The sequence below is a fragment of the Dipodomys ordii genome, unplaced genomic scaffold, assembly GCF_000151885.1.
Source record: "Dipodomys ordii isolate 6190 unplaced genomic scaffold, Dord_2.0 Scaffold14, whole genome shotgun sequence".
NCBI classification, from domain to species: Eukaryota; Metazoa; Chordata; class Mammalia; order Rodentia; family Heteromyidae; genus Dipodomys; species Dipodomys ordii.
This window is the reverse complement of record NW_012267230.1, coordinates 2,935,940-2,950,734: the sequence shown is the minus strand read 5'-3', so window position 1 is coordinate 2,950,734 and position 14,795 is coordinate 2,935,940. Positions and strand designations below refer to the sequence as shown.

At 47.7% G+C, this 14,795-nt stretch overlaps 1 protein-coding gene across 1 annotated transcript in view; it reads left to right on the top strand.

The window, feature by feature from the left end:
- The first annotated feature begins 657 nt into the window (after positions 1–657).
- The window catches only part of Arhgap17 (Rho GTPase activating protein 17), a 72,663-nt gene continuing 58,525 nt past the window's right edge, over positions 658–14,795 (top strand). The window contains exons 1-2 of the mRNA XM_013011170.1: positions 658–726; positions 2,280–2,380. Of these exons, the coding sequence (XP_012866624.1) occupies positions 658–726; positions 2,280–2,380 (170 nt within the window). The remainder of the gene's footprint in view (positions 727–2,279; positions 2,381–14,795) is intronic.

Genomic DNA, 14,795 nt, shown 5'->3' with positions numbered 1-14,795 from the left:
CTTAAGCGTGGACAGAAGAGAAAGGGGTCACCTTAGGCTGGTGCTGAGCTGGGTGAGAGAGAGGCTTTTGTAAATAGGAGGTGGAGAGTCTTTCACTGAGGCTAGGGGGGGATGTGGGAGCTTGGGCCCTGGGGCCCACAGCCTCCACTGACCTGCCCGAGGGTGAAGCTGTGATGGTTTGCGGCTTAGTCCTGGGGCTTGACTTTTTGAAGTCATCTTGCTTTCCTGTTGTTCCACTCCTGAACTTGTCTGGGAACCATTCCTAGGAGGCTAACCTACAAAGTGACTAAAAAAAATTTTTTTTGTCGGTTGTGAGACTTGAACTCAGGGCCTAGACACTGTCTGAGCTTTTGGGGGCTCAAGGCTAGAACTCTACCACTTGAGCCACCGCACCTCTTCCAGTTTTTGAGTGGTTAATTGGAGATAAGAATCTCACATGGACTTTTCTGCCCAGGCTGGCTTCAAGCCATGATCCTCAGATCTCAGCCTCCCGAGTAGCTAGGATTACAGGCGTGAGCCACTGGTGCTCTGCTCTACAAAGTGATTTTTTAATAGGTAAGGCCCCTCTTGTTTTCTGGATTCCTCAAATGGGATACATTCATTTTACATTGGTCTTCTGTTCTATGTTCTTGCCTGGCAGATGATTTTAAATGCAGGATGCAGAATTTCTGCTACCTCTACTACTTAAGGCTTAGGAACCGGATGAAAGCATTGAGAAATGGTGAGGTCAGTTTCAATGGAGCACCTGTGGCAATATGTCAGCACCACTTCCAAGGAAGTTAGGTCACAAGGCAGTGGATGTAATTGTAGGTGCTGAATCTTAGTATCTTTTCCTTCTTCCCTCCCTTCTTTTTTCTTTCCTTCTTTCATTTTTCTTTTTCCTTATGTTTGTTCTTTCTCTCTCTCTCTCTTTTCCTTTCTCTCTCTCTCTCAGTAATTCCAGAGTTTGAACTCTTGGCCTTTTACTTCCTAGCCCATGCCTCCAGTCTATTATTATTATTATTTTGTTTTTGTCAGCCATGGGGCTTGAACTCAGGGCCTGGGAGATGCCCTGGAGCTGTTTCACTCAAGGCTAGTGCTCTGCCACTTTGAGTCACAGCTCCACTTCCAGCTTTCTAGTGATTAATTGGATTAAGAGTCTCGCAGACTTTCCTGCTCCAGCTGACTTTGAACTACAGTCCTCAGATCTCAGCCTCCTAAGAAGTTAAGATCACAGGCATGAGCCACTAGCACCTGGCATTTTTCATTATTTTTGAAGAGTCTTGCATTTATGCCCTTGGGCTGGGCTTAATCTAAGATCTTCCTATTTATACTCCCCTCATATCTGGGATGACATGCACACACCATCATGTTCAGCTTCTTTTTGGTTTAGATATGGTTTCATTTTTTGCTGGGACTTGCCTTGAACCATAATCCTTCCTATCTCTGACTCTTAAGTAGCTATGATTACAGGTGTGAACTACTATGCCTAGTTTAGGGCAGTCATTAGGAATAGAAACTTTTCTGGAAATTTTAGATAGAGGTTCTCACTACCTCTGGCAGGAAGGAAGGAAGGAAGGAAGGAAGGAAGGAAGGAAGGAAGGAAGGAAGGAAGGAAGGAAGGAAGGAAGGAAGGAAAAGAAAATCATCCATACACAGAGAGCCAGATATAATTTCATAGGCTTCTAAGAATCCTCACGCTTGTGGACACAAACCCCGGGATGGAGGAAAACCAATCAACATATCTGGCAACTCAAGAAACTCACTAGTTATCTGAGAGATTCTCCTTGCCAGTTACTAATTGCTGATGTGTCCTTCAGTGTGCACGCCCATGGGTACTATAGTTCTACATGGGAGCCTTCCCCCAAGAAGCAGAAACATGGTTCTCTCTGACAAGGCTTTGTGATCGGCTTTCTGGCAGTGAGTTCATTCCCTCCTGCATTAGGGTGGGGTGGGGGGTGCCTTGAGGCTGAGGAGCTCGGGTCTCTCGTGTGCTGATCACTGGCTCTCTCTAACCTTAGCCCAGGGCTGGGAAGGTGGCTCAGTGGTAAAGCGCTTGCCTCGCATGCTTGAGGCCCTGGGTTCGATTCCTCAACACCCATAAACAAAAAACAAGCTGGAAGTGGTGATGTGGCTCAAGTGGTAGAGTGCTAGCGTTGAGCTGAAGAGCTGAGGGGCAGTGCCCAGGCTCAGAGTCCAGGGCCACGACTGGACCCAAAATAAAAAAAAAAAAAAAAACCAAAATCCTCTAACCTTAGCCCAGACAACCTCTATGCCCTGCACCCACACTTGTGACCTAGAGCTCCAGACCCCAAGGGGGAACAAGGCCAGGTATGTTTAACGAGTTGGCAAGTGGTGAAGAGGGATCACAAGACACCAAGGAAATCATAGGAGACAGCAGGTTAGTACTGGGAAGAGTAGTCCGGTTAGATTGCGCCTCACCACCCTATGCCAAAATAAACTCCAGGCAGATTAAGAGTTTCATGTAGGGGCTGAGGCCAGGGCTCAGCAGTAGAGTTCTTGCCTGGCATGTGGACACCCTGGCCTTTTCAGTCCCTGGTGGGAGGAAAATTGTATGTGTGCTTAAAAATAGAAGGAGTAGGAGAGCTGGGGACTAGTTTCTCACACCTGTAATCCTAGCTACTCAAGAGGCTGAGATCTGAGGATCAGTGTTTAAAGCCAGCCCAGGCAGGAGAGTCCATGAGACTCTTATCTCCAATTAATCACCAAGAAAGCCAGAAGTGGAGTTGTGATTCAAGTGTTAGAGCTCTAGCCTTGAGCCAAAAAGCTCAGACAGCATCTGGGCTCTGAGTTGAAGCCCCAGGACCAGCATGAGAGAGAAAGAGAGAGAGAGGGAGAGACAGACAGACAGACAGACACAGACAAAGAGAGAGAAATAGAGAGAGAGAAGCAGAAGAGAATGTGTCATCTCATGGAAAGTTTGGTATGAAAGCGCAGAGATAGAACAATACAAGATAATCTTCAGAGTTAAATTTTAGGCTGTGGGTATAGCTCTGCAGTAAAACACTTGCCTAACCTGTGTGATTCCTAGCCCTGGGAAGGGGGCAGGGAGAGATAAACTATCTGTGATGCATTATGATATCATAATTAAAATTATGTTGAATGACTAATAGGAAAAACCTAACAGCAGTCACATGGAGGGTTAATATCTTTAGTGTATCAAGTCTTTTGTTTGTTTTTGTGCCCATCCTAGGGCTTGAACTCAGGTCCTAGGCACTGTCCCTAAATTTCTTTTGCTCAAGGCTTAGTGCTCTATACTTGAGTCACATTGCCACTTCTGGCTTTTGTTCTCAGTAGTTTGTTGGAGATAAGAGTCTCACAGCCTCTCTTGCCCAAGCTGGCTTTGAACTGGGTTCCTCAGATCTCAGCCTCCTTAGTAGGCTAGGATTATAGGCATGAGCCACCCAGCACCGGGCCCATATCAAGTTCTTAATGTAAAGAATGCCCCCCCCCCGCTGAGCAAGTATCATAAACTGAGTTCACAGAGAGTGAACTACAGCTGGAAGCACGTGAGACAAGTCCTCTCCGAAATGCAAAGTGTCCAGACTACATTTCCCATTCAACAGGCACAGTTCAAGATGATGGCACTTTGCCATCTTGGGAGTGGAGAGAGAGACAGGGAGGCTCACCTTTGCCAGTGGGAAAGTAAACTGGCCTTTTCCAAGAAGCAATTTGTGTTATGAAAACTGTTTCTAGAATCTTCTGCCTGATCTCTTTGTCTATGGTCTGACCACAGTCTCTCCCCTTTGAGCAGCCTGTCTCCCAAGGCAGTGCCTTCTGCACCCCCTCTCCTCCCTTTCCTTCCTTCTCCAAGCAGTCAATCAGCCAAGTTCCACTTAGACTTCACTTTGAACACTCAGCCTGGCCAGCTTTTTCACTTGTGCTCCCACACCTGGAGTGCAGGGTGTGGTCCAGAAAGATCATCCAATGGTGTGGGTCAAAGCTTTTCTGGCCTTCCAGCTGAGCCGGGCTTTCCTTGGCTCCATTCCGCATCCCATTCTCCCCAGCCAGACTTTCACTTTCCCAGCCCGGACACACCCACTCTCCTTGGATGACCTGCCTCCAGATCTCCGGAGAACCTGGGGTTGCAGCTCTGTCTGGTCTCATGGGCAAGTCGGCCATGCGCCCTTCTTTTATGGCCCCGGGGTCCCCATCCTACCGCCTGACTGAGGCAGCCCTCCAACCTGGGTCCCCCCACTTTCCACACTGCCTTCACAGCCAGCCCCCCTCTCCACCGCCTGTCTTCTTGGGCTCCTCCCTCCCCTCCGTGCCCGGCATCTTGGCCTCCAATACCTGTCCTAGTTATTTTTGTATCCAAGGGCCCAGCCCAGCACAGCCACCCAATAAATATTATTTTAATGAGTAAGACCCAAGCCAGTCATAATCTTACATCAAGTTTTCTAGAATAGGAAAAAAAAATAGATACCAATATTGTTTTAGAGGAAAAAAAAACTATTGAAAATGGATATTGAAGGGTCAGAATAAGCTCACCCCTCATTTCCCTCATCGCCCCGACTTCTTCCCTCTCCAGCTTGGCCTCCACTCTCCTCTTTCTGCACCTCTTCTGTTCCCGGGGCCATAGCTGCCGCACTCACACCCCATTCCTGCGATTTCCCTTCCCTAGCAACTGACTCTTTTCTACTCCTGTTTGTTCCACTCCTGTCCTCCCTCCACTCCCTTTTCTTTCCTTCCTTCCTATTTATTTGTTCGAGATAGAGTCCCGTTATGTAATCCAGGCTGGCCTCGAACTCACAGTCCTGCATCATTCCTCTTGAGTACTGGGTTTGGAAGGAAGAAGCCCCCAGCACACCTGGCGAGGGACTCCTCTGTTCTCTGCTGCGGCCCTCCTCCATGCCCTGGGTGTCTGTCCTTTGCCTCGTCATCCTTTCTGTGGGAGCAGCTTTCCTGGTGGACTTCCCGACTTTCCTGAGCTCTACAGCGTGTTCCGCACCTCTCATCCAGGCACCCCTCAGTGTGTCAGGGCCAGACGCAACCCATGCCGACAAGGCCCGCCACGGTGTCCCCAACAGAAGCCTTCAACTCTGCATCCCACAGTGCCCACATCCACTGCCCTGCACAGCCTCCAGATTGTCTTTCAGCCAGGCTCAGGAGACCCTCGGTGGCCATCGAAAGTCTCACTTCCCACTCCCAAAGGCATGGGGACATGCCTCAGGAAGAGCTGTCTGTCCCAGGTCTCGTCTTCTCAGGCGCCTTGCCATTGCTCTGGGGCTCCAATAGGTCTCCCCTTTCCCATCTTGCAGACTCTTCCAAGAGACTCATCCACAGCCACCTGTGATTGATTTCCTGCTTGCTAGGTGCTAATCCCAATTAGGGTGGAGCAGCAAGTTCTAGAAGCACCGAGTTCTATGCTTACAGCTCCACACATTTTTCTTTCCATGTTCTAAGATCTCAGAGACCACAGAAGTTAAAAGTTTTCGTAGTTGAACATTGGTAGTTTTTTAAATGCCACGCTATCCTGGTATTCTCCGAGAAAATAGATCAAATTTCCAGTTTTCATGGTTCCTGATCTCCCTACACAGACACACTGAAGGTATAAAGTCAAAAACGACACCGGAGGTTAGAGGCATGGCTTAGTTGGTAGAGTGCTAGCCAGTGAACAAAAGCAGCAGGTACGGAGTTCAAGTCCTGGTCTCAGACCTTTAAACAAAAAATGCCACTGATTGGTGTCAGTCTAAAGGTGCTCTAACCTGAAGGTACCCAGGTACCTGCCCGCCCGCCCTGTGCCCCGCTCATCCTGCCTGGTCCCCTAGTCCAGGGTGTCTATATGCTGTGGGCAACAGTGCAGAACAGGATTGCTGGTCAGCATTGGAAGCTATTTAACCATTCTTCCTTGCCACTTTGATGGGTCAGCACAAATACATGGTCTTGGCTTCTCTTCATGTCCCCCTCTGCTCCCCACCCACAGGCCCACAGTGAGAGCTTGTTGAGATGAGTTCTTGTGAGCCTTTGACACTCAAAATATGTCTTTTCTTTTGAAGGAATGTGGCGCAGAAATGTAAAGTTGTCAGTTCTTCTCAGCACTTGGATGATTTGGTCTCAGCGTTAGCCATTATTCTTACTATTGCTCCCTGTATGTCCAGTTCCCTTTCCCCGCTTTAAGTTTACTTCTGGGCTGAGCATACTGGTTCACACCTGTAATCCCAGTTACTCAGGTGGAGATGGGGAAGATCATGATTTAAGACCAGCCCAGGCAAAGTTGCTAGCAAAACCCCATCTTAAATAATGATACCAGCTACATAGGGAACGTAAGTGGGAGGAATAAAGTTGGAGGCAGATTCTAGGCAAAAACACAACACCCTGTTTAAAAAAGGGCTACAGTGTGGCTCATGTGGATGAGCACCTGCCAGCAAGTGGGAGGTCCTGAGTTCAACCTAAATACCTCCACCACCACCCCTAACAAAATAAATAAATAAAATTACATCTTGTCTTTTTTACAACAATTTAGATGTTTTATGTTTTTCTTATCTAGCTTGTGGTTCTCTGAGTACCTTGGATCTAAAGTTTTTTTTGTTTTGTTTTCTTTTTTTGGGGAGGGGGTTGGTCAGTCATGGGACTTGAACTCAATGCCTGGGTGCTATCCCTGAGCTTTTTCACCCTGAGTGCTCTACCACTTTGAGCCACAGCTCCTCTTCCAGTTTTCTGGTGGTTAATTGGAGGTAAGAATCTCACTGATTTTCCTTCCCAAGATAGATGGCTTTGAACCATGATCCTCAGATCTCAGCCTCCTGAATAGCTAGGATGACAGGTGTGAACCACTGGTGCTTAGCCTGGAAAGCTTTTATGTTAACTCTAAAAATACTTCTGCCATGTTTTTTCTCTCTCACACACACATACTGGACTATTACATATGTGCCAGAATCATATTACTCCATGGATCACACAACTTTCTTCCGTCCTTTTCTCTCCCTGTGTTTTAATTGGAGTAACTCCTCATCTGTACATTTCTCAACCTTTTCACTCAGTACTTGCATGCATTCATTCTAGTTGTTATCGGGCCCCCATGAGACAATCCCAGTAAGTCGATTGTCTCTGGGTCTAGTTCTGTTGACTGTTTTCTCCCCATGGTCACTTGTGACTGACTGCCAGCTGTGTGTGGATTGTGAGAATGGCATACTCCTGCCAGCTGTGTGTATGGGGACTTGAGCCACTCTTGTCTATATTTGAGTCTGGGTTGTGCTGTGGCCACAGGAAGGGCATCAGAATTTGCCATGGGGCAGGCCTTAATTTGAGGGTGCCTGCACTCATTGTCAGCACGCTTGCCTTTCTGCATGGTGGAAGGTCATTACCTGATGCTCATTTTCAGGTTTCTCGATCACCCTTCAGGAACCTCCAGAGAAGAAGAAGCAGTCTCCTGCTCTGTCCCTCTCCCCAGGTACCATTTGCAGTGCTTTCCCTGAGTACCAGAAAGTTGCTTGGGATCCACACCTCACCCTTGGACTCCAGCATCACCCACATACCTGAGCTTCTGGGTTGCTTTCTCCCCAGCCACATCCCCTGCGCCTGCTCTTTGTCACTCCTAACTTGGCTTCTCCCTGCCCTCACGACCTCTGGTACATCAGCATCCACCTTCCCAACTCTTCCATGAGGTCAGCCACAGAAGCCAGCACTAGTTTCAGAAGACCTTTCTGTGCTCTGGGTCTCCCCTGTGACCTCTGTAAGCACCTGCAAGTCTGTTACCTCCTCTGGGCCTAGACAGATGTCTCGTCTCTAAAATGGGAATCATTATAGCATCTGTTTCATGGCTAGCTGAAGGGTGAATCCATCAACAGGTGTAAAGCATGGATTTGGTGGTCAAGAACAGGGCCTTTGCAGGATGCTGCTCCAATTTAGAAACTGATTCAGAAAACCATGGGCAAGGCCCTGAGCCTCTCTGCATCGTAATTCTCTCCTCCTCCATGACAGTGGACCTTCCTGGAATTACTCCTGGAGCGCCTACAACAGTGCTGAGCTCTTGCTCTAATGCCAGCTGTGATGATGACAGTGATGATGATCGAGGGGACCCTGTTCTCCCTCCCCCCCACCCCCCAGCTGCTCCTTGTGCTGGAGAACTGTCACTTTCCTCGACAGTCTGAGGTCTGTCAGGCCAGGGACCTCATCTTACCACCATAGCTTGTGGTCAATGAAGCAGGCAGATATTTGTCCAATGAGTAAAGCATCAGGCTGGTGGCAAACGGCATGGTAGTGCGGGGTGAACTCCACAGGGTGCTGGAGAGTTCCGCTCAGTCCCCAGTGGTTGTCCTGGGGAGCCTTTCGCTTTTAAAAAGCAAGGATTGCTTTGAGTCAGCCACAGTGTTCTTTCCCCTGCCAAGCACGCTTCCCTCTGACCTTCAGAAAAGGGCCCTCCCTGGGTGGCGTTCCCCACCCCGAGCTCCCTCCTCCCTCCACAGCTCCCGCACCCCAGCTGGCCAGCTTTCCCTTTCATTCTATGCCCCGAATGAATCATGGAACTTTCTGGGCTTCATGGACCCAGAGGGCTCTGAGAGCTGTAAGCCTTTGTCAGACATCGATGGTACAGTAAGGGTTTGCAGATGGTAGACGCAAGCCTGCATTTACCCAAAAGCCCCCTTCCCAGCCTCAGAGTGTTCTGCTGTTTGATTGTCCTCCGTGAAAGCTGCGTGAGAACATCAGTGCCAAAATAAAACAAGGGGCAGGAGAGCGTAGGGGTGTGCTTTTAGATCACGTGGTTAGTTTGTGGCGGGCAAGAGCAGAGTGTGGCAAGGAAACCGGGGTGAAAGCCAGCCGGCCCAGTCTAAGGGTTCAAGACAGGCTCCCATCACGTCCCTTCGTGATGGTCCTGTCAGCTCCCACACCCGTAAGATAAAATAGGGGAATCGAAATTGCTCTGCAAGTGTTAGTAAAATAAACTAATATGTGCAAAAGGAAATAATGTAAGTAAACTACAACTTTTTAAATGTGTGTGTGTGTGTGTGCCTTGTGTGTGTGCTTACTAGGAAAGCACTCTACTATTGAGCCTTTTTAATGTTTGTATTAGAAATCTGGTGTTGAAAAGTGAGGTTCCTTGAAGATGTATATTATGGTATACGAATTCCAGTTACTGTATTTTGCTTCCCCCTCTATCTCTTTCTCTTTCCCTTTTTCTCTTCCTTCCTTCCTTTCTTTTCTTTTCTTTCCTTTACTTTTCTTTTTGCCCTGGGGCTAGAACTCAGAGCCTGGGTTTTTTGCTCAAGGCTAGTGCTCTACTCACTCCAGCCACAGCTCCACTTCCAGCTTTTTGGTGGTTAATTGGTTAATTTAGTGGTTAATTGGACTTTCCTGCCTGGGCTGGTTTCAAACCGTGATCCTCAGTTCTCAGCCTCCTGAGTAGCTAGGATCATAGTCCTGAGCCACTGGTGCCGGGCTTTGGTTCTTTCCTTGACTATAAAATTCCAATTTTCTAAGTATGAACCCATAGCTCACACCTATAATCCTAGCTACTCAGGAGACTGAGATCTGAGGATTGTAGTTTGAAGCCAGCTCAGGCAGGAAAGTCTGTGAGACTTATCTCCAATAAACTGCTCAGAAAAAGCAAAAAGTGGTGCTGTGGCTCAAGTGGTAGAGTGCTAGCCTTGATCACAGAGAAGCTCAGGGACAGCACCCAGGTCCAGAGTCAAGCACCAGGTCCGGAAAAAAAAATAAAAACTAAAATAAAAAATTCTAATTATCCTGGTGCTTTGGAAATACTTTTTTCATTTCTTCTCTCTCTCTCTCCTTTCCTTTCCTTCCTCCCTTCCTTTCCTTTTCTTTTTCTTTTGGTTGGTCGTCTGTGATTGGGCTATACCAGTTCTGTTTAAATTAGCTGCATGTCATCAGCCAAGACAGAGCACTCCAGCCTCTGCCCCACAGCTGCACAGGCCTGCAGGTGGTCTTTCATGCAGCACCTGTGGTCAGACCTAATGCCCTCCATTACTGAGAAGCCATCAGTGCTCCTGCTCCTGTTTCCTCAGCCGGCAGAATGCCCAGCCACCGTCCTCTAGCCTAGGCAGTACAGACCCTTCCCAGCGCTCTTCCCCAGTCCTGACTCACCCTGGAGGCCTGTCCTGGCCACGCAGCCCATTATTCTTCCATCGGTCCCCTAGTGTTGTGAACAGGTTGATTGTTTTCATTTCTGACTTTCCCATGAGTTTCTCAAGGGGAGGAATGACTCACTTCTCTCACTTTTTTTTTTCTCCCTCTCCAGTTCTTGACGCTTAGTGAAAACACCCTAAATACCGGGGAATGACTACAGATCTGAGATCTAGCATCTTGCAACAGGTCCACCCTGGGAGGGGTGCTTACAGTGGGAGCATGGTGTGGGCCCCCTGGGGACAGGCACCCTGGGAACTGCTGGCCCAGGCATTCCTGCAGCTGCCTTTCCAGGGGCTCTAAGCTCAGCAGCTTAAGACATTAATCCTTTGATGGAGGGTTTGCTTCCAAACCAAGCCTGGCCTCCCGAGTTTCTGTTTACTGTGCGCCTTGATTCTCCTTGGTGCCTCCATCCCACATGCCACTATCAGAGCCACCTTTGTTTTCTGTGAGCAGGCTGCCCGCTCCCGCAGTGCGGTGGACATGGCTTTTTGTCTTGTGTGCTCTGCGCTCAGCAGCAGCTTCCTCCAGACAAGCTCCAACAGCTCGATCATTGGGAGTGTCATTCTTAGATGGGACTTTGGGTCTATCTGCAGGCTACTATAATTCCTTCTACCCCTCAGGACAGCTGACATCCCATGAACACTCACTAGGCTTTAGGATCACCGTTAAATGAGATAGATCATAAATAAGACCAGTATGGTGGTAGTGGGTCTTGAACTCAGGGCCTCTCATTCTTCCTTGGCTTTTTCACTCAAGACTGGCACTCTCGTCACTTTAGCCACAGCTCCACTTCTGACTTTTTGCTGATTAACTGGAGATAAGAATCTCACAGACTTTTCTTCCAGGTTGGCTTTAAATCATGATCCTTAAATCTCAATAGCTGGCATTACAGACATGGACCACCATTTATTTTTTATTTTATAGTTAGGATCACCCTCGTTTGACAGTGGAACAAATGTCATTCAGTGCCCTGGCTTGTCGAAGTGACGCCATTGGACTCCAGGGGCAGATGAGTCTGACTGAGCCCTGGCTGGTCCTAGCACCTGTGTATCCTGTATCTTTCTCCTTTCCCCAAAATGAAACTTACAGCCTGGTATCCACTAGTTTCTTGTCTCAGTGACTGACTCTGTGACCACAAGGAAGAGAGCAGATGTCTTTGAGAATACAGCACTGGGGATGACTCCAAGGCAGTGCTGACCTGGGAAGAGCCAATGGCCACACCTAGTGCTTAATGGATCTGGCTGCTGCTCTGTGCCTGCCAGCCGTGTACTGCTAGAGACCATTGCCAGTCCTGGCTGCTCTCTGAGCCTTCTACCACAGTGATCTCAGCCTGCTTCACTTGGGAATTGCCCGGGGAGGTTTTTGCTTTAAGAAAAAAGAGAGGGGGCCATGGTCTACCCCAGAGGAGAAGTTGCTGGTTGTTGTGAGTTGGGGTCCAAACATGAGTACTATTTTTAAGTAACTTTACTGGCTAGGTGCTGGTGGCTTATGCCTGTAATCCTGGCTGCCTAGGAGGCTGAGGTCTGAGGATCATGGTTCAAAGACAGCCCAGTCAGGAAAAGTCTATAAGACTCTTCTTTTCTTTCCATGTGTGTGTGTGTGTGTGTGTGTGTGTGTGTGTGTGTGAGTGTGTGAGTGTGTGTGTGTGTGTGTGTGGTCATAGGGCTTGAACTCAGGGCCTGGCACTCTCTCCTAAGCTCTTTGCTCAAGACTAGTGCTCTACCACTTTGAGCCACAGATCCAATTGTGGTTTTCTGCTGTTTAATTGGAGATAACAGTCTCATGGGCTTTCCAGCCCAGGCTGGCTTTGAACCACAACCCTCAGATCTCAGCCTCCTGAGTAGCTAGGATTATAGGCTTGAGGCACCAGCACTGGGTTCAGCAAGACACTTATCTCCAATTAACCACCAGAAAACTGGAAGTAGAGCTGTGCTCAAGGCTAGAGTGCTAGTCTTGAGTAAAAGAGCTCAGGGACAGACTCAGACCCTGAGTTCAAGCCGTGACACACTGACAAAAAACAAACAACAAAAACAATACTATTTTTATATATTATTTATTGTAAAGATACTGTACAGAGGGGTTACAGTTACATGCGTAAGGTAATGAGTACATTTCCTTTCAAGCATTGTTACCCCCTCCTTTGTTTTTCCCTTCCCATCCCTTCCCTCCCCATCTCCCCAACTTCTCCCCTACAACAAAACTATTGAGCCTTGCATTGCTTAGACATGGACACACTTAAAAATGCATTGTTAGAAGACACCATCTTTCTGTGAACATCATGGAATGTGATTTGCGGTGTTATACCTGGTGTGTGTGTGTGTGTGTGTGTGTGTGTGTGTGTGTGTCCAGCCTATTGCTTCTAAGCCATGATGCACAACACGGAGGAGGTGGAATCAGGCACAAGAGATGATGATGCAGTCGAGAGACTCAGGGACCAGGAGATAGGGGAGGCTGTTTCCAGAAGTGGTATCCTGAATTTCTGTAAGTGGAAGTATATTCTAGAACAAGGGTGATGAAAGGTGTGGTGGACACATAAAGCAGTAGCCGCGACCATTATTATTGTGTACTTTTTTGTGGAGGGTGTGTGTACACCAGCGTCACTGCAGCTGTGTGAGAAATGCGTTGCACAAGGACGCGATGACATCACTGACTGACAGGGAGTTTAGCTTTGCTGTGGTCTCTTGGAACCACGAGTGTGTGTTTTGGGCTCCCTCCCGGAAGGAAGCCTGGCTAGGAGGCACATGACCTTTTAAGTGTACAGCTCATCGATTGTCGTGAATTAATGGAGCTGTGTATCCATCACCATAGTGTAAGTTGAGATCATTTTCATCATACCAGATGCTGCTTGGCACACTCCATTCCTGCTAAACCCCATTCCCATCCTACCCACACAGCCTCTCACTATTTTGGACTCCTGGACCCAGGGCTCTAAGGAGTATCCACAGTTGAGAGCCAGCATTTCCAACTGGGTATTTTTTCCACAACGGTACCTAGTTTCAGAATGGCTCAGAGGAAACATGAGCCCCCCCCCACCATGTTTTTTGGTGAGCCCTGTGGAGACCTGAGGGATGGATCACCTACAGCCTGTTTTCAAAGTCCAGGTGTGCTGACTTAGGGCAAACAGTCAAGTTGGAGGGCCTTCCCAGCAGCTAGCTAGGCCAGCAGCCACAACTGGGGTCAGGTGCAGCACGCTGACCCACCACTTGAGTCTCATTGCCTTGTCTTTTAGCACTTCTTCTGTTTTTGTGGATGGTAGGGATTAAACCCAGAGCCCCTTGCTGTACCACTGAATGATGCCTCCAGTTATTTATTTGTTTGTTTGTTTCTGGTCCTGAGGCTCGAACCCTGGGCCCAAGTGCTGTTCTTGAACTCCTATTGCTCCAGGCTTGTACTCTACCACACCCAGCATCACTTCGGGTCGTTTTCTCTGATTTAAATTAGAAATAAGAGTCCCACAGACTTTTCTGCCCAGGCTGGCTTCAGACTGCCATCCTCAGATCTCCTGAGTAGCTGGATTATATAGGCATGAGCTATCAGCACCCAGCTTTCTTTTTAAAATTGATTTTATTACCATCAACGTGTGTGTGTGTGTGTGTGTGTGTGTGTGTGTGTGTGTGTCTGAGAGAGAGAGAGTGTGTGTTGATACTTGGGCTTGAATTCATGACCTCTCACTCTCACTTGGCTTTTTTGCTAATGGACAGAGCTCTATCACTTGAACTACCCCCTCCACCTCTGGCTTTTTGCTGGTTAATTGGAAATAAGAGGCTCACGGGCTTTTCTTCCCAGGCTGGCTTCAAATCATGTTCCTCAGATCTCAGCCTCCAGAGTAGCTAGGAATACAGACCCGAGCCACCAGCGCGCAGGATTGCATTGCAATGTTTTGACCACTTAAAGAAATTTAACAGTCTCAAAGTCCGCTGCCTCCAGGGCCAGGCAGATACCACAAATGATTGCAGTTTGCCAGTGAAGGAGGCCTCCTAGTCTCCGAGAGAAGATGAAGAAAGTGGCAGTGTGTTCGTTGGAGGGGAGTTTCCTTGGAGTCTGCCTTAGGCAGGAGCCGGGTTTTGAGACTTGTGGGCCATGTGGTCAGAGCCAGGCTAACAAATAGATTCCACTTCATGTGCCAAAGAGGAAAACAGCCAACCAAGCAAACAAAAAGCTGTGTGCACAAGCTTACACATGTAGGAAAATGATAAAACTCCATCTAACCTCTTAAAATAACTGTCCATGTTAGACATTGATTAGAATTCAGTAACTGTGAAGATTAAGACTGATACGGTCTTTGTTGCTGTCCTTAAAAGTCAAAAGTAAATATTAGAACCTTATCTTGGAGAAGCTATGAGTATATGTACATGTATATCCTATCATTGGAGAAATAATTCAGAATAAAGTACTATTAGGTTTTCCCCCATGCCATTGCTAACATGCTTTCTCTTTTATTACTTTCCCCCAGAGAAATGTCTTTTTTTTTTCTTTTACATGTTTTACACTGGCACAGTTTATTTCTACCATCATCCCTTTAGAGTTCCAAAACCTCTGTTTTTAAGACTTTCTGAATTACTTTGTGGAATGTGTAGCAAATTGTTTCCTGGGTAAAGTGTCAGAAGGTCCTTTATTTTTGAAATCCAATTAAGTAGATTTCAGATTCCTTCCCAGAAATCCAAGAAGAAGGCTGAGAGGGCTGATCTAATGAGATAAAACAGTCAGAA